The sequence below is a fragment of the Brachionichthys hirsutus genome, chromosome 14 (genome assembly GCF_040956055.1).
Source record: "Brachionichthys hirsutus isolate HB-005 chromosome 14, CSIRO-AGI_Bhir_v1, whole genome shotgun sequence".
In the NCBI taxonomy this organism is placed as follows: Eukaryota; Metazoa; Chordata; class Actinopteri; order Lophiiformes; family Brachionichthyidae; genus Brachionichthys; species Brachionichthys hirsutus.
In genome coordinates, this window is record NC_090910.1 from 12,626,308 (window position 1) to 12,643,348 (window position 17,041).

The following is a 17,041-nucleotide window of genomic DNA, read 5'->3' on the forward strand; positions in this document are numbered from 1 at the left end:
AATCATTTACACAGAACCAGAACCGGTTCAGAACCGGGACTGGACGACCTCATGATGCTTCCTGATAATGAGGATACGAAGCGTCCGTCCTGTGAGGCAATGCTGAGGGTTTAACCTCCCACTCATCATCACTTCACGTTTCACGCATGCTCGTTGCCGTGGCAACGGACGGAGCTTCTCGTGAAACTTTCCGCCCGTCCTCTCGTTTCAGGGTTAAACTGTAAAACCTGCAGGACCAACGAGGCGTGGCGCCGCGGCCGGGCCGGGCCGGACCGACCGGACCCTCGTTAGCGTTTCCTTCACAATGAGTGACTCATCAGGAGTCGTTCGGCGTCCTGCCACCAGGTGGCCCGCGGGCCGCTAGCAGGACCGCCGCCCAGACCCAAACGGACTCCTCCTCCTCAGGGCAGTTTAAAGCGTGACTAAACAACGAAGGTCGACGTGGTCGTCTCGCCTGCAGCGAACCTGAGGGACGAACCTCCATGATCGTCATGGAAACGACTTTAAACGAAGAACAGCGCAGATGAAAGAGAAGTTTACCTTCTGCTGCTCGGATCCACCAAGGAGGGATCCAGTGGCCCCTGAAGCGCCGCTCGCTCGCTCACGACACTTCTGCTACCTCTCTCTCTCTCTGCTACCTCTCCCTCCCTCTCCCTCTCTCTCTGCTACCCCTCCTTCCCTCTCTCTCTGCTACCTCTCCCTCCCTCTCTCTCTGCTACCTCTCCCTCCCTCTCCCTTTCTCTCTGCTACCTCCCTCTCTCTCTGCTACCTCTCCCTCTCTCTTTCTCTCTGCTACCTCTCTCTCTCTCTGCTACCTCTCCCTCTCTCTCTGCTACCTCTCTCTCTCTCTCTGCTACACCTCCCTCTGTCCCTCCCTCCTCCCCTCATCAGTCTTCCGATTCTGTCGCTCTTGAGGTGAGTGTCGCTCATAAATCCTGGCGACACAGACGGGACGAGCGTCGCCAGTGTTTACGCCTGAAGCTGTTGTGATTGGTCGGTTTATTGTCCCTCAGGAAGCCACAACAAACCGTTTCCTGTTGACGGTTTTGACCTGGATGTGAATTTGTTTCGTAAAAAGCTGCAAACTAATAATTGGATTTTAATTTTAGCATCCGGTTAGCGCAGCAGCTAACGACGTTCCCATTCAGCTCAGCATCTGACCCCGTTTCTATGGTTACAGGAACCTGCATCTGAGAGGGCCTCTGGGTGGGTCCGTATCGCTAACGGCTGTTAGCACACCCGTCGGAACGGCTGATCCCAGAGCAGAGTCGTGAAGACGAGCTGCTGACCTTCATCATCTGCTCTTTTCACCAGAGAACCTTCAGCTGATTAAAGTCCAGCGTCACGCAGCAGGTGCATGGTACCTGCAGTACATGGAGCCATTCTACATTGTGTACATCCCTCAAAGCATTGTGGGAGCTGTAGTTGCTCATGATTATCCCCGAGAGGAGGATTTACTGAACAGATGATCATTTTGCACTGATAGTATTTGTTTCTTATCAGTTTAAGACGAGTGAAGCTGCTGTCTGCAGCTCAGAACCCAAACACTGCAAATGGTTATTTTCATGTATTTATATATTTTCTATCGTATTTTCAATCTGACAGAAGCCCGTCGGTACTCGATGGTTGATTAGCTCGCGTGACGCTCTGCTGGTTTATACACGATATGTTTAGTTAGATTTAAAACAGTGATTTAGTGTCAGGAAGAAATGTGTATTTATTGTTCAACAGAAATAAACTGACCAGTCTGCCTCTGACGTCATCAACGCGGGCGAGTTCGTTTACAGATATTTTTACTATGTGAAGCTTTTTTTGTACTTTTTAATTCCCTGTTTTCCTCAGTAAAATAAATGTTCTCACCTTTAATATGTTTCGTGTTTTTATAAGTCGTAGGATAACGTTTATATTTCATCGCAGCGTCCCAATACAGTAGTTTAAAGAATGTGGCCGCGCACGTCGCAGTCATTACGGTAACGCCCGTTAAGGCGGGACGGAACCCCAACAGCCAATCAGAGCTGAAGAGGCCTCGGATGAAACGTGTCATCCAATCGTGCTGCTCCTCTGCTTCGGCGGTAAAAACGGAAGAACCCGGAAGTGGACTGACGCGGCTTCGCTTCGAGGTTTGAGGACGAAGCTCGAGTGGAATGACTGAGAGCGGCGTTCAGGTCGGACCGTTACGCGTTACTTTACCCCCCGGAAGTAATCAGAGTACCGGTGTGTTCACGGCTGCAGTCTCGTCGAACCGGAGATAAACCGCTTTTTAGTTACGTCATCGCTTGGCGGTGCTGAGAAACATGCTAGCTTTATAGCCTTAAACGTATTTCTTCACGTACTTTGGCTTGATCAGTTACTTGCAATGATCAATACAGCAGATATTAAAGTGTTTTATTATTATCGATGACTGCAAGTCTCAATAACCCACCCTACCATCTTCATCATCGTCATCATCAGCAGGCCAGAGCCAGCCTTTCATGGACTGACTTTAGCAGCAGCATCCCCAACGTTTAAAAGTCGTTTTGAAAGAAAGGCGTGTGCTCGCGCCGCGCGTGCGTGTGCGCGCGCGCGTGCTGGGGCGTGACCGCTGCTCGGCTGTGTGTCTGCAGCTGTTTGCTCGTCTGGAGGCGCGTCGCGGCCTGCAGGACGTTGAGCCGCGTCTGTTCCCCGAGGATGGAGGACCCGCCCACGGTGATGACGAGCCACGTCACGTGACCTCGCATGATTGATCATCTGTTGATAATGGATGGCTGTTTGGCTGCAGGTGAGGTGGTGGAGCTGTACGGAGCGGAGGGAACCGGTGAGGTCACGGTGGAGGTCACGGTGGAGGTCACCGCCCTGAGGCCGGCTGCAGCGTCATGTATCCGGTGTGTGTGTTGAACGTGTGTGTGCGTGCGTGCGTGCGTGTCTCAGGTAAGACGGAGCTGCTCTACCACCTGGTGTGTCGCTGTGTGTTGCCGGGGGCAGCAGGAGGCCTGCAGGTAGACGTGGTGTTCGTGGACACCGACTACAGTCTGGACATGCTGCGACTGGTCAGCATCCTGGAGAGCCGGCTGGACGCAGGTGAGCTCTGCAGCCTCTAGAGGGCGCTGCTTGCACACGAGGATCTCGGCTCGCTCTCTCTCCCTCTCTGTGTAGCTCGCTCGACCGGCTCTCCCTCAGTCAGCTCGGATGAGACGGCGCTGCGTTCATGTCTGTCCCGCCTCCTGGTCGTCCACTGCTCCTCCTCCTCCCAGCTCCTCCTCACCCTCCACTTCCTGGAGACCACATTCTCATCGAGGCCCACTCTGGCACTCCTCCTCATTGACAGTATCTCCGCGTTCTATTGGCTGGATCGCAGTGAAGGCGGGGCTAGCATTGCTAAGCAGGAAGAGAAGCTCAGCAGGTGCGCTAAGCTCCTGGGACGACTCCTCAGGTATTTGTCCACGTTCGTAGTGGCGTAGTGGTTAGTGGGAAGCTTCTGGGTTCGATTCCTTTCTGCGAGGAGTTTTTATGTTCTCTGCGTTAGCGGTTTGTCTGACTAGCCCTGTGATGCGCTGGCGACATGTCCAGGGTGTACCCCGCCTCTCGCCCATGGCCAGCAGGAATAGAATCCAACATCTGAGACCCGCGGTGGATGGATGGAGGGCTTCTACCTGCGGTCCAGGGTGTGGTTCCTGAGGAGGTTCTAGTTTATTTGGATGTTTTTCAGGGTAGTTGTAGTTTATTTGGATGTTTTTCAGGGTAATTGTAGTTTATTTGGATGTTTTTCAGGGTAATTGTAGTTTATTTGGATGTTTTTCAGGGTGATTGTAGTTTATTTTGATGTTTTTCAGGGTGATTGTAGTTTATTTTGATGTTTTTCAGGGTGATTGTAGTTTATTTTGATGTTTTTCAGGGTAATTGTAGTTTATTTGGATGTTTTTCAGGGTAGTTGTAGTTTATTTAGATGTTTTTCAGGGTAGTTGTAGTTTATTTTGATGTTTTTCAGGGTAATTGTAGTTTATTTGGATGTTTTTCAGGGTAATTGTAGTTTATTTGGATGTTTTTCAGGGTAGTTGTAGTTTATTTGGATGTTTTTCAGGGTAGTTGTAGTTTATGTGGATGTTTTTCAGGGTAATTGTAGTTTATTTGGATGTTTTTCAGGGTAGTTGTAGTTTATTTGGATGTTTTTCAGGGTAGTTGTAGTTTATTTTGATGTTTTTCAGGGTGATTGTAGTTTATTTTGATGTTTTTCAGGGTAGTTGTAGTTTATTTGGATGTTTTTCAGGGTAGTTGTAGTTTATTTTGATGTTTTTCAGGGTGATTGTAGTTTATTTTGATGTTTTTCAGGGTAGTTGTAGTTTATTTAAATTCCGACTCTTCCATCCTGGCTAAAGAAGGCGTGGCTCCTTTTCTCAGGGATTACAGAATCACTGTCTTTGCTACGTGCCATGCGATCAGGAGGGCCTGCAGCGGACCCCCCCCCTCCTCCTCCTCCTCCTCGCCTGACCGGCCGTACCTTTGTCACCCCTGGCAACGGCTGGTGAGCCACCGGCTGCTGTGCTCCAGACAGGAGGCCGCGGAGAACATGGCCGCCACGGCACAAGGCAGCGAGGAGCCGAGGAGACGCTCCGTCTTCACCGTCCTCGGCTCCTCCTCCAGGACGAAGGCCAACAGGAGCAGCTCCTTCCGTGTGACAGACGGAGGAGTGGCGTTTATCTGACCCGCCGCTCCCAGGATGGAGGACAGGACTTCTGCTGGGACCGTCTGGGGACACGTTTATCGCCGTCCATGTTGTTCATGTTTAAATATGTTTGTCAATAAAGATTTGTTGTAATCCATAAAACTGATGAGTCATCAGATGAAGTTCTGGGAGGAGGTGGTTGAGGACAACAATGTCCCTTTCCTGACCTGTCCAGGTGAGGGACACGTGGACTACTGCGAGCCAATGAGGATCGAGTATTCTGAGACTGCACGTCTGTCTCTGATTCACCGAGATGACGTCATACATATATCTAAAACAACGCGTCACGTGGACGCGCCGCGGAGCGACAATCCGCGTCGGCCGGTCCGTGTTCGAAGGCGCGCGCACGTGCGGCGGCGGTTCCGCTCCGCTCGCCGCTCCGGTCCGGTCCGGGATTTCAGACCTGATGACAGAGACCGCTTCACCGGATTGGTCCTCCCACAGATCGCTCCGCGAGGTCAGACACACTTTTTGCACAACACAAACAAATAAACCCATTCTGACGCACGCGCGCACAGAAACACGAACGCGCATTAAACTATCAGCATTTACAAACTTAAACAATCAACTCCGCCCGGCGGAACGTCCTGCTCCGGTGTCGTAGTTCAACGTTTCCCCGGACCTACTTCTCCTGGTGTCGCTGACAGGCGGTGCTTCGGTCGCTCCTAAACATGGCCTCCATGATGGAGCGGCCGCTTCAACTTTAATTTTTCGCTTGTTTTCAGAGCAAAGCCGCGCAGTCTTCCTCCCGGGGTCGTCGGGAATGCTTCGTCGGGAAGCCGTATCGTGCCAGCCTTGTGGAACGGATGTGAGATCGGTTTAAGAGATCCGGTTTAAGTTGTCTGGAAAGCTGGAGAGGAAAAAGCGGATCGCATCGAACCAGTAAGGAGCGTTTCTCACTTTTCTCTCGGCGCGTCTGCGCGCTGGTTTCCCGGTTTGGTGGCGGCGCCCTCCGTTAACTTGACGCGGGTCGTTAGCATTTAAAGTGGGGCGGCGAATGAGTGCCCAGAAGCTGCCCTGGTTTCTCATGCGCGCTAACAGCTAGCCCTCCAGCTAACGCTAATGCTAACAGAAGTGGTCTACCTGGGCGGTCTGAGGAAGCTAACTGCTAGTAGCTAGCTACTGCTACTACCGGGGTGTGGGTTGAGCACCGGCGCGTTGAATCCACACTCGTCTTTTGGTTGTTGTCTGACGAAAGTGTTGCTTTTGGGATTCGACCCATTTAGCCGCTCCGGTAAGTTGCTCAGCTAAATGCTAACGTGCTAAGTGGCGCCGCTGCTGCTGATGGCTTCTGACAGAAGGACCCAGGCGGCTAAGCCTCTCCGACGCCTCCTCGCCGTGATCTTCTGCCGGGTTCCGTGTCGTTCGGACCCGCTGATGACGGGCTCGGGCTCGGGCTCGGGCTCGGGCTCGGGTCGTGCGCGCTGCTAAGCTAGCCTGTTAGCGTTCAGCGTTGCGCTCTGGCGGCTGGAGTCCGACTTGTGTGTTCCGGAGCAGAATGATTCAGACTGTTTGATTGTTTTAGGTTTATTAGAAAAGTCTGAAGTTCATCAGCTGTTTAATTCAAATAAATATTAATGAGCGGGTTTAGTATTAACACAACAAAGTGTTTATTTCCTATGTTCAGCATGTTTTTGGGGGGAACCCGGAGAACCCGGAGAACCCGGAGAGAACCCACGCAGACACGGGGAGAACGTGCCGATGACTCTGTGATGAACTGGCGGCTTGTCCGGGGTGTAGCCGCCTCTAATAGTTTCATCATCGAGCCGAGACTTTGACAGCCCAATCGGGTCCAGCAGAACCACCAGAGAACTGCAAGTAGTTATTACAGATACAGAACAATGTAATAGACGAGACGATAATAGCAGCCTTTAAATGTTTTATTCAATTCGTTTGTGTTTCGTGAATTCGTGACGCGATCACGTGGAAACGACAGAACCCAACTTGACCCGCAAGAGCAAGCGCTTTGGCAACGGAGGCAAGGAAAAACTGCCCTTTAACAGGCAGAAACCTTGGACAGAACCTAAGCTCATGGGGGCGGCCATCTGTCTGACCGGCCGGGTTGAGAGAGAGACTGGCAGGTCAGAGGAGAGTCAAAAACAACGACTCCCATCTGTAGAGAGACTGGCAGGTCAGAGGAGAGTCAAAAACAACGACTCCCGTCTGTAGAGAGACTGGCAGGTCAGAGGAGAGTCAAAAACAACGACTCCCATCTGTAGCCAGTCCAGTATCGGTGTCCTGGCGACTTGTTCGGGGTGCACCCTGCCTCTCACCCATAGCCAGCTGTCATAGGCGCTGCAACACCTACGACCTGCAAGCCGGGGAAGCGGGCGCACACGCCACGAAAGTCTCATCAGGGCTTGGACGGGTCTTTGGAGCTCTTGGACCCGCGGAAGAGGCCACAAACAGACCGGATGACCCGAACAAATGGGTTCGGTCTCCTCGTCTTCTCCAGACATCTGATCAGGGTGTCGGCGACGATCTTATAAATCCCCGTCCTCTTCCCCATCATGTTCATGCAGACTGTCCAATGGGTGCCCATCAGTTTGCATAACTTCTTGTGGACACGTCTGGCGAGCTTGTCGACCTGCTTCGTGTCCATCTCCAGAGTGATGGACGTCTCCTGGACACTGGAGACGAGCACCCTCGTCATCATCTCCTTGATCTCCATCATGTCCGTGACAGGAATGTTCTTGCCCTGGAAGATCTTTGAGAGAAGCACCGTGACGATCCAGCCACACTGCTTCTCCAGGCCTTCGGGCGACGATGCCGTTCGGACATCGCTCCTGTCTTCCGGACCACAGACCCTTGCTGTGGGGAGACCTTCCTCCCCCTCGGCCACCGAAGGCACCCCCCCTTCCACGATGGCAGGGGCCTCTGGTAGCTCTGGAGGAGTTTCCTTCTCGCTCTCTGCGGGTTCACAGACGAGCTTGTCCTTGTTCTCGTAGTAAGCTTGGATCTCCAGGACAGCTTTATCGACGGCGTTGTTGATGGTCGATTCTGAGGGGAACACATCTCCCATCTGAATGGAAGGGATCAGATCTCCCATCATGGAGTCCTCAGGCTCAGATCCTTCCGGCGAGGCGAGGTCCTTCGCTGCCGACTCTTCCTCTTTCAACCAGCAAAGGAATTTGCGACTCTTCTGAGCAAATCTTTGCAGCAGCTTCCTGAAGTGTCGCACGATGGAGAGCTGCGTGGGGCTGGGACCTCCCGCTGCCTCCTGCCCGCCGTTTGCAGCTTCTTTGAGGCTGCTGCGTAAGCTCTTCATGACTTCTTTGGACACCAGACGCGATATCTCGTACGGAGCCAAAGTCTCAATCATCTCTGGAGCACCCATCGTCGAGGCGAGGACCGGCGGGAGGACTTCATCCAGCGCTTCCTGGACTTCCTCTGTATCAACAGGAAGGCTGGTCCCCGACGTGTTTGATGTCGGGGGAGAAATGCTTTGCTCACACAGTTCTGGAGATTGTTCCAGAACTGTGTGACTCACTGAGTCGGCCACGACTTTGATTATATCACGACTCATGTCCAGAAGACGTGCTTCAGTCTTCTGGTCGGTGGTCCCTGACTGCAGGCCGTCCCACTCTTTGTCGGTCAGTTTCCCAAGAAAGTCTTGGAAAACATCACCGAGCAGGGACGACGTCTTTTCTGGAAGGACCAAACTCGTCACTCTTGCTGGGAGATCCAGACTCATCACTTTTGCTGGACGGACCAGACTCGTCACTCTTGCTGGGGGGACCAGACTCTTGGCTTTTCCTGGGGGGACCAGACCCGTGTCCTTGGAGGTCCATACTGGTGCTTGCATCTCTTTCTTGTACATACGAGTGTTGAGAAAAGCGCTACCCGAGAGGATTCGTGTGCTTGTATAAATAGGTTCCCACTCAATGACTTCAAAGACATAGACATCAAAGTTCAATAAGTACATCAATTGACCTTTGATGACAAGCTACATCAAAGGCACAGCAACGCAGTATGGCAGCAGTTTCATCAGTGACGTGATGCCGTCACATTGAGCGATGTCACCGTGCCCCCGACTTAATTTAGCATCGTACCAAAGACATCTACGACTTCACGGTTAAATATGAATGAATGTTTTAATAATAAATTTAACATGCTGATCAAAATGTATCAATTCTAATGAGTGTTTGTCGCGTGTGTGAATATATTTCCATGCAAACATCTTTCTCGTCTCATGCCGCAAGCCTGCGACTTGCAGGTGTCCCTCCAGTGCTGCAGGTGGCGCTGTTCATTCTGACGTCACCCCGATGTTGTACCTTCACCCCGACGTTCGCTCACACCCACAGAACATACAAACTCTGCAGCGATAGGAATTGAACCCCGAACCTTGTTGACGTGAGGAGACTGCGCTACCCGCTGCACCTGGTTTCATGATATCTCAAACATCAATGAATGATCAGCTCTGATCTATATTTAATAATCAATCAGTGAAGTGACCTGCAGCACAAACGGACGGCGCCGCCGGGCCGCGTGCTGGACTCTGAGCTCCAGGGCGTGTTCCCCGCGTGCACAGCTCACTGCTGATTGGCTGCTTTACCTGAGCCATCGACGGGGGCTCGTCTTCACCGTGCTTCCTCTGACAGCAGGGCGCCACCTCCGGGCAGGATTGATGGTCAATGATTATCTGCTGATATTGGAAATGCATGTTTACCTGAAAGTGATTGATCTGAGTAGCAGCTGAAGAACTGAATACTTGATGAGCGTCTCCATTCGGACCCTGGAGGCCGGACTGGAACGTGTCATTGATCTGATCGGGAGTGTCACGCTCAGATACCTCATCGGTGGAGTTCTGATCTGCTGTGAGATATCGGCCAATGGCTGAGCGGCCTCCACCTGTGACCGTCCTGACGTCGAGGGAAAATAATGGATAAAGAGTTGATTTATGCTAATTAATGACCTTACAATGTTTGTTTTTGACCCCACTTCCCGTCTCGTCCGTCGGACTGCACCTGAAGCCCCGCCCTCTGCTGTGTTTTTACCCAGAATGCCATCTGGGGCTCAGTCTCGGGAGCCTCGGGACAGAGGACCAGCGCCCCCCATCACTCGGGCCGGACGCAGCGCTCAGCTCGCCAAAGAAATTGCTGCTAAACTCGCCTCTGAGCGGCGGCCTCGTGGGCGGCCTCGGAAGGACGGGAGCGGCGGGCGCTCCGCCCCTCCTCCTCCGCCACCTCCTCCTCCCCCCAAATCAAGGAAGTAAGTGTGACCCCCCCCCGAGGAACATTTTTAATGCCACGTTGTTATCAAACCTCCCGTCCTGATTGGAGTCTGTCTGCAGGGGGCGGAGTCGAGGCAGAGCCCAGGTAAAGGATGAAGAGCGCACGGACACGGCGGAGAAGAAAACGCCAGAGAAGACAGGTGTGTGTGTGTGTGTGTGTGTCACGATGGTGGCTGGGTCACCATGGTGACTGATGGTCTGGTCTGGGGGTGTAATCGGCGCCACTCGGACCACCTGATCCGTATGCTAATAGCAAGAGCTATGTAATTACAAACCAACACGCCTGTTGCACCTAGGCCACGCCCCTTTAGTGCCTGTCACACTGTCGACTTTAAAAGGCCCGGATCCGCCTCTTTGTTCCGCCCAGAGGTCCGGCTGGAGTTGGACCCGGAAGGATCTGTGACGTTTCAGCCGTTCGGATCTCGACTCTGTGTCTCCGTCTTATTCTGTGTCCAGATGTGAGAGCGAGGACGACAGGAGGCCGGCGGTCCAATTCCAGGAGAAGGTCCAATACAAAACCTGAACCCGAACCAGAACCCGATCCTGAACCCGAGCCTGAAGCTGAATCTGTCCCAGAACCTGATCCCGTCATAGAACCCGATCCTGAACCTCAACCAGACCCCGCACCCAGCCAGGACTATCTGGGCTTAGAACCTGTGCTGGACCCCGCCCCTCCCCCTGAGTGTACGGTCCAGGTGTCCAACCCTGACCCGCCGCCCACCTCTGAGGATGTGGGCGGAACCAGCCCGTTTCCTGCTTCCCCTCCCCCAGCCCCCAGCCCAGGACCGGCTGTCCGTTCTGTGGAAGTAGCCCAAGTCGGTCCCCTGCCCCTCAGCCCGGGTCCCAGCCCAGATCCTGGTCCTACGGAGGTCCAGACTGGCCCGAGCCACAGCCCCCCTCCGATGGAGGTGATCTGCTATGCCAGCCCGGTTCCGCTGAAGACCGAGGGGGGCGAGGCCAGTCCAATGGAGCGGAGTCCTCCGGCGCCGCCCTGTCTCCCACCGGAGGACGAGGACTCGCTGTCGCCCCTGTTCCAGCGCTGTCTGTCGGAGGACTCTGGGGGTTCTCCCACCCCCAGCCTGGGACACATCGAGGAACGGTAGGACAACGTCTCGCTGCTGCGTCTCAGCGGGGACTGGAACCAATGAAAGGGCAGAACATCCATGTTGGTCTCTCGCTCCTCAGTCTGAAGCAGTGTGCCTTCTGTTACCGCGGCGACGACCCTCCTCTGGGCCAGGGCCGCCTGGTGGTGTTCGGCCCAACGCCCGGTTACGTCCCGCTCCACGTCCTCAGCCGCCGCGCCTCCTCTGACCGAGACGACGACTGCCACGACCACTGTTACCATGGTGACCCGGCTCCACCCACGTGAGTGACCTCACTTCCTGCATGCCCGTCAAAATAAATGATGTGTGTGTGTGCTGACGGAAGAATTCTGTGTGTGTGTGTGTGTGTGTGTGTGTGTGTGTGTGTGTGTGTGTGTGTGTGTGTGTGTGTGTGTGTGTGTGTGTGTGTGTGTGTGTGTGTGTGTGTGTGTGTGTGTGTGTGTGTGTGTGTGTGTGTGTGTGTGTGTGTGTGTGTGTGTGTGTGTGTGTGCGTGTGCGTGTGCGTGTGCGTGTGCGTGTGCGTGCGTGTGTGTGTGCGTGTGTGTGTGCGTGTGTGTGTGTGTGTGTGTGTGCGTGCGCAGGTGCAGCAGTCCAGAGCAGGATGGTGAGTATTTCTACTCGCACTAATCGATCACGTGTGATTCCAAACAGAAAGGAGGTTCTAATCCGACTGATGGCCCAGGGTGGGTGGGGCTAACAGACCCGGGCCCGCCCTCTTGTTATTTTATAATTAAAATCTAAAGTGTGTTGCTGTTTAATTCCATTCGTCTAAATATTTTAGTCATGAAGGTCTGACCACTTGAACCGTCGGTAAATAAAATAAATCGATAATCAATAGAAACTCACGCCTGCTCTGATCAGAGTCTGACGTTTCAGAGGAGGAGTCTTCCTCGGAGTTCGTGGAGCAGCTCGGACCCATCGGCCTTCCACCTGACATCAGCGTCCAATCACTGTTCGACCCCACAGGTATAGGGAGCACGGCGCTACTTAGCCCCGCCCTTAAATGCGGGCTTCCCTCTTGGCATCGGTCCGTGTAAACGGTGTGTGTGTGTGTGTGTGTGTGTGTGTGCGTGCGTGTGTGTGTGTGTGTGTGTGTGTGTGTGCAGGTCAGTGCTGTGCTCACCTGGAGTGTGCAGCGTGGTCAGAAGGGGTGTGTCGAGGCGAGGGCCAATCATTGCTCTACGTGGACAAAGCCATCGACTCGGGAAGCATGCAGGTCGGCGTGGAGCATCTGGTCACGCCTTTAAAGGGGGCGCGGCCGTACAGCCTCGCTAAGCCCCGCCCCTTCCGTTTCCTGTACAGGTTTGTGCTTTCTGTCGACGGTTTGGAGCGTCACTGCGTTGCCAGGAGACGAGCTGTAGGCGGAGCTACCACCTTCCCTGTGCTGCTGCTGCCGGAGCTCACCAGAACCGGACCCAGAGACGCACACTGTGTACAAGGCACGCACAAGCAGGTACGCACCACCGGCCGTCGTGCTGTTTCCTGTTTAAAGGCGGACCAGCCAAACCTGAGCCCCGCCCTACTAACGCGTCACCTGTTGCCACGTTTTCTCTGCAGCGTCCTCGCAGTGCAGGTCATGCTCAGGCAGTGGCGATGTCAGCCTTCTGTTGATGTGTTGTAGCTGTGGTAACCGTTACCACGGCAGCTGCCTGGACCCCCCTCTGGCTCCCTCCCCCCTGCTCCGGGCCGGCTGGCAGTGTCCGCAGTGTCGGGTGTGTCAGAGCTGCAGGTAAACCGTTCAGTGCTCCGGTCGTTCACAGGTGCTGTGCCTTAGCATTAGCATTTAGCAGCTAAAGATTCTCCTGGTGGCGACTTGGAATCAGCAGTGCTACATGTTGGGTCTCAGATGAGATGTGATAGTGGAGATAAATAAATGGATCGGACCCGGGCGCCTCTAAAGCATCCCTGAGGGGAGGGACTGGACCTCTGCGTCCAGCTGTTTGCTCATGAGGGGAGGGACTGGACCTCTGCGTCCAGCTGTTTGCTCATGAGGGGAGGGACTGGACCTCTGCGTCCAGCTGTTTGCTCATGAGGGGAGGGACTGGACCTCTGCGTCCAGCTGTTTGCTCATGAGGGGAGGGACTGGACCTCTGCGTGCAGCTGTTTGCTCATGGGGTGAGGGACTGGACCTCTGCGTCCAGCTGTTTGCTCATGAGGGGAGGGACTGGACCTCTGCGTCCAGCTGTTTGCTTATGAGGGGAGGGACTGGACCTCTGCGTCCAGCTGTTTGCTCATGAGGTGTTGGACTTAAAACGGGAGATATTTGCGCTGCTGAGATTCTCTGCTGGGTTCCCGGGCCAGACTTGGCAGAACCTTCGCAGACGCCTACGTATGTCTTGCAAAGTCGTTTGCAGCCCACACGGATCCACCAAGCTGGAGAGATTGAAGGGATCCAGGCGGAGACCCTCACCTGAGCGAGGGCTGACGTCAGGACGTTTGCATATGGACACGTTGACCGTACGTCCTGTGTCTGTGTGCGTGTTAGGTTGCGAGTGGACGATGGGGTGTTGCTGCTGTGTGAACGCTGTGATAAAGCGTACCACACACACTGCCTCACGCCTCCTCTGGATCACACGCACGACGCCGGCTGGAGCTGCAAGGTGAGATGAACGCAGGGATGAACGCAGGGTTGGACTTTGGACCCGCTTGCCTCGTAGATGAGTTTGTGTTTGTGTGTTTTAACGCCTCTCCGTCTTCCAGAACTGCAGAATCTGCCGCCGCTGTGGCGTGAGGTCATCTGGCCAGTGGGCCAATCACCCATTTCTGTGCGAGTCATGTGACCCTGCCCTGCCCTGCCCTCTCTGTGACCGTGCCGCTGACCTCCACACGCCACAGGGCGATGTGACTTGCCTCCGCTGCTCTCGGTAGGTGCAGCAGTTCTTTAATCCTCCACCAGAGACCGCCGCTCGGCCGTCTTAATCAGGAAACGGTTGGAGAACATTTCCCCCGACGGCTCGGCTGTTTTCCTGAGAAGGTACCAGTGTTATTTTTGTGTGTTACAGGTGTGTCCATTCAGAGTGTATCGTCCAGGCTGGGGAGGGCAGGGCGAGGTCTGAAGAGTTTGTCTGCTCCACCTGCAGGCTTCAGGAGGAGGAACTAATCCCACACACTTCAAGACCACAAAGTCCCACTGTGGCCCCTCCCCCTTGTCCTGCGCAGGCCACAGCTGTTAGCATTACACAGCCACCAAGTGTGGCTCAGACAGAGGCTCCGCCCATCACTCGTGCCCCTAATCGTCCACCACAGAGTCCTTCCATTGACCTTCATGCACCATTACAGCAAAGTCTTAGTCCATCTCACCCAGAACCCACAGAGCTCCAGCATAGTCCTGCACCATTGGAACCAGAACCCACAGAGCTCCAGCATAGTCCTGCACCATCGGAACCAGAACCCACAGAGCTCCAGCATAGTCCTGCGCCATCTCACCCAGAACCCACAGAGCTCCAGCATAGTCCTGCACCATCGGAACCAGAACCCACAGAGCTCCAGCATAGTCCTGCACCATCTCACCCAGAACCCACAGAGCTCCAGCATAGTCCTGCACCATCTCACCCAGAACCCACAGAGCTCCAGCATAGTCCTGCACCATCTCACCCAGAACCCACAGAGCTCCAGCATAGTCCTGCACCATCGGAACCAGAACCCGCAGAGCTCCAGCGTAGTCCTGCACCATCGGAACCAGAACCCGCAGAGCTCCAGCATAGTCCTGCACCATCTCACCCAGAACCCACAGAGCTCCAGCATAGTCCTGCACCATCTCACCCAGAACCCACAGAGCTCCAGCATAGTCCTGCACCATCTCACCCAGAACCCACAGAGCTCCAGCATAGTCCTGCACCATCGGAACCAGAACCCACAGAGCTCCAGCATAGTCCTGTACCATCTCACCCAGAACCCACAGAGCTCCAGCGTAGTCCTGCACCGTCGGAACCAGAACCCGCAGAGCTCCAGCATAGTCCTGCACCATCGGAACCAGAACCCGCAGAGCTCCAGCATAGTCCTGCACCATTGGAACCAGAACCCACAGAGCTCCTGCATAGTCCGGCACCATTGGAACCAGAACCCACAGAGCTCCGGCATAGTCCTGCACCATCTCACCCAGAACCCACAGAGCTCCAGCATAGTCCTGTACCATCTCACCCAGAACCTACAGAGCTCCAGCATAGTCCTGTACCATCTCACCCAGAACCCACAGAGGTCCAGCGTAGTCCTGCACCATTGGAACCAGAACCCACAGAGCTCCAGCATAGTCCTGTACCATTGGAACCAGAACCCACAGAGCTCCAGCATAGTCCTGCACCATCTCACCCAGAACCCACAGAGGTCCAACAAAGTCCTGAACGGTCTCATCCTGAACCTACAGAATTCCAACATAGTCTTGCACCATTACACCCTGAATCCAAAGGGCTTCTTCAAAGTTTATGTCACCCTGATTCTGGAGAGTTCCAATATAGTCCTGGCCCATCTTCCCCTAAACCCTCAGACCTCGAACCTGATTCTGAGCGATCGCAGCCTGATCCTGCAGATCTACAACCTTGTCCATCTCTGTCCGATTTAAAAGAGCTTGAGCATAGTCCACTGCCATCTGACCTTGAACAAACACAGCTCCAAACAAGCCTCATAGAAAGTCCTGCCCAGTCTCATCATGATCTTATAGCGCTTCCAAAGGGTCCTGCGCCATCGCACTCTGATCATGCATCACTCAATCCTGAACGCCAGGAACACATCCCACCTCACCTCGATCTTGCAGACCGTCCACAAAGCCCCATACAGTCTCAGTCTGGTCCATTGGAGCCATGCCCAGCCAGTCTTACTGGGCTGCAAAAAAGTCCTACCCATGTGGCTTGTGCACAGACTCTGCACAGTCAGGTTAGCCATACTCAACATTCCTCACGGAATCAATTTCTAGTCAAAGAATTTCAGCAGAGCCCAGTCCAAGGCAGTCCCATATCTGGCAGCTTTGCGCATTCTCCAAAAAGTACCACCCAGGGAGAAATTAGTTTGACCGAGATGCAGCCAGGACCTGTAGAACCTGAACAAATCCCTCCGATCACACAAACCCAGCATAGCCCTCCTCAAAAACTGCACAGTCCTACACCTCATAATCCTGCACAAATCAGCATATCAGATCCACAGAGTCCCGCCAAGGAGTCTATACCTACACTGGACCAGGAGAGTCCTGGATCAAGCAGTCCTGCTCAGCTGCACTGTGAAGCTGCGCTGGACATTTCTACACTGGACCAGGACCTGACGTCAGTCGGTCGGTTGACCAAAACAGCAAGAAGACACAGCTCTCTAAAGCCTGTGTCGGCTCCATGTAGCCCATCACCAGCCCCACTCAGAGTCTCCGTTTGTAGTCTGTCACAACCTGCAAGTCCAATACAGCACCAATCTTCAGATTATGACCTGCCGCCTTCTCAACATGCTACTCAACCAAGAGTCAAAAAGGACTTCACGAAAGCCAGTTCCATAGAGCTGAAGTCCTTGGAACATAGGCCTTGTAATCTTGATGGCCAAACACTGGAAAGTACCCCTGCCCCATCTAGCCAAACGTATGCGTCCTCAATACCCCCTAATAGCAATGGAACGGTTGGAAAACTCCAAAATCAGATTAGTCTTGTTGAAAGTAGTGCCCTTAGCCGAGATTGTTTTCGTCCCCTTGACATCCCTGCTGTTCCCACGCCAGAAAGCCTCGTTCACATTCGCACTTCAGTTGAACACAGTCGCATAGCTTGCTCTCCTTCTAAAGAAACGGAGAACATTTCTTCCCCAGCTAGCAACCTTAATAAAAGTCCTCCTTGTGACAGCCCAAAAAGGTGCACTGAATCTATTGAAGATGAAGCCGATGTGATGCATATCCAGAATAGCACTGCTAGCTCTAGCCCCAAACATGCCATTCAAATGCCTCCTAGCTCTGTCAGCTCTTGTCCAGCTTGTGCAAGCCCAGGAACAACAGGGTCTATACCTTCCTATGTTAGCTGCTCTGAGCAACCAATCAGCCCCTTG

At 53.8% G+C, this 17,041-nt stretch overlaps 3 protein-coding genes across 3 annotated transcripts in view; 2 read left to right on the forward strand and 1 right to left on the reverse strand.

Annotated features, from left to right (window-relative positions):
• Positions 1-484, reverse strand: part of LOC137904138 (5'-AMP-activated protein kinase subunit gamma-2-like) — a 7,546-nt gene extending 7,062 nt beyond the window's left edge. Inside the window, exon 1 of the mRNA XM_068748302.1 lies at positions 479-484. Coding sequence (XP_068604403.1) covers positions 479-484 — 6 coding nt within the window. The remainder of the gene's footprint in view (positions 1-478) is intronic.
• A 1,660-nt stretch (positions 485-2,144) lies between these two features.
• xrcc2 (X-ray repair complementing defective repair in Chinese hamster cells 2) lies at positions 2,145-4,738 on the forward strand. Its single transcript, XM_068748109.1, has 6 exons — positions 2,145-2,165; positions 2,604-2,685; positions 2,759-2,794; positions 2,908-3,057; positions 3,133-3,409; positions 4,375-4,738. The coding sequence occupies exons 1-6, from the start codon at positions 2,145-2,147 to the stop codon at positions 4,676-4,678; spliced, it is 870 nt and encodes a 289-aa protein (XP_068604210.1). The 3' UTR covers positions 4,679-4,738.
• Positions 4,739-5,378: 640 nt separating this feature from the next.
• Positions 5,379-17,041, forward strand: part of LOC137904140 (histone-lysine N-methyltransferase 2C-like) — a 38,260-nt gene continuing 26,597 nt past the window's right edge. Inside the window, 12 exon segments of the mRNA XM_068748303.1 lie at positions 5,379-5,581; positions 9,701-9,910; positions 9,993-10,072; positions 10,389-11,031; positions 11,118-11,278; positions 11,912-12,001; positions 12,142-12,251; positions 12,338-12,488; positions 12,593-12,764; positions 13,521-13,635; positions 13,736-13,899; positions 14,195-15,582. Of these exon segments, the coding sequence (XP_068604404.1) occupies positions 9,702-9,910; positions 9,993-10,072; positions 10,389-11,031; positions 11,118-11,278; positions 11,912-12,001; positions 12,142-12,251; positions 12,338-12,488; positions 12,593-12,764; positions 13,521-13,635; positions 13,736-13,899; positions 14,195-15,582 (3,283 nt within the window). The 5' untranslated portion in view covers positions 5,379-5,581; position 9,701.

Excerpts from the sequence above, each read along its gene's own strand:
- xrcc2 (XM_068748109.1), top strand. The coding sequence starts at position 2,145 with ATGACTGAGAGCGGCGTTCAG. Across the intron at positions 2,686-2,758 it reads GGATGGAGGACCCGCCCACG|GTGAGGTGGTGGAGCTGTAC; the intron begins GTGATGACGAGC and ends GTTTGGCTGCAG. Across the intron at positions 2,795-2,907 it reads GTACGGAGCGGAGGGAACCG|GTAAGACGGAGCTGCTCTAC; the intron begins GTGAGGTCACGG and ends TGCGTGTCTCAG.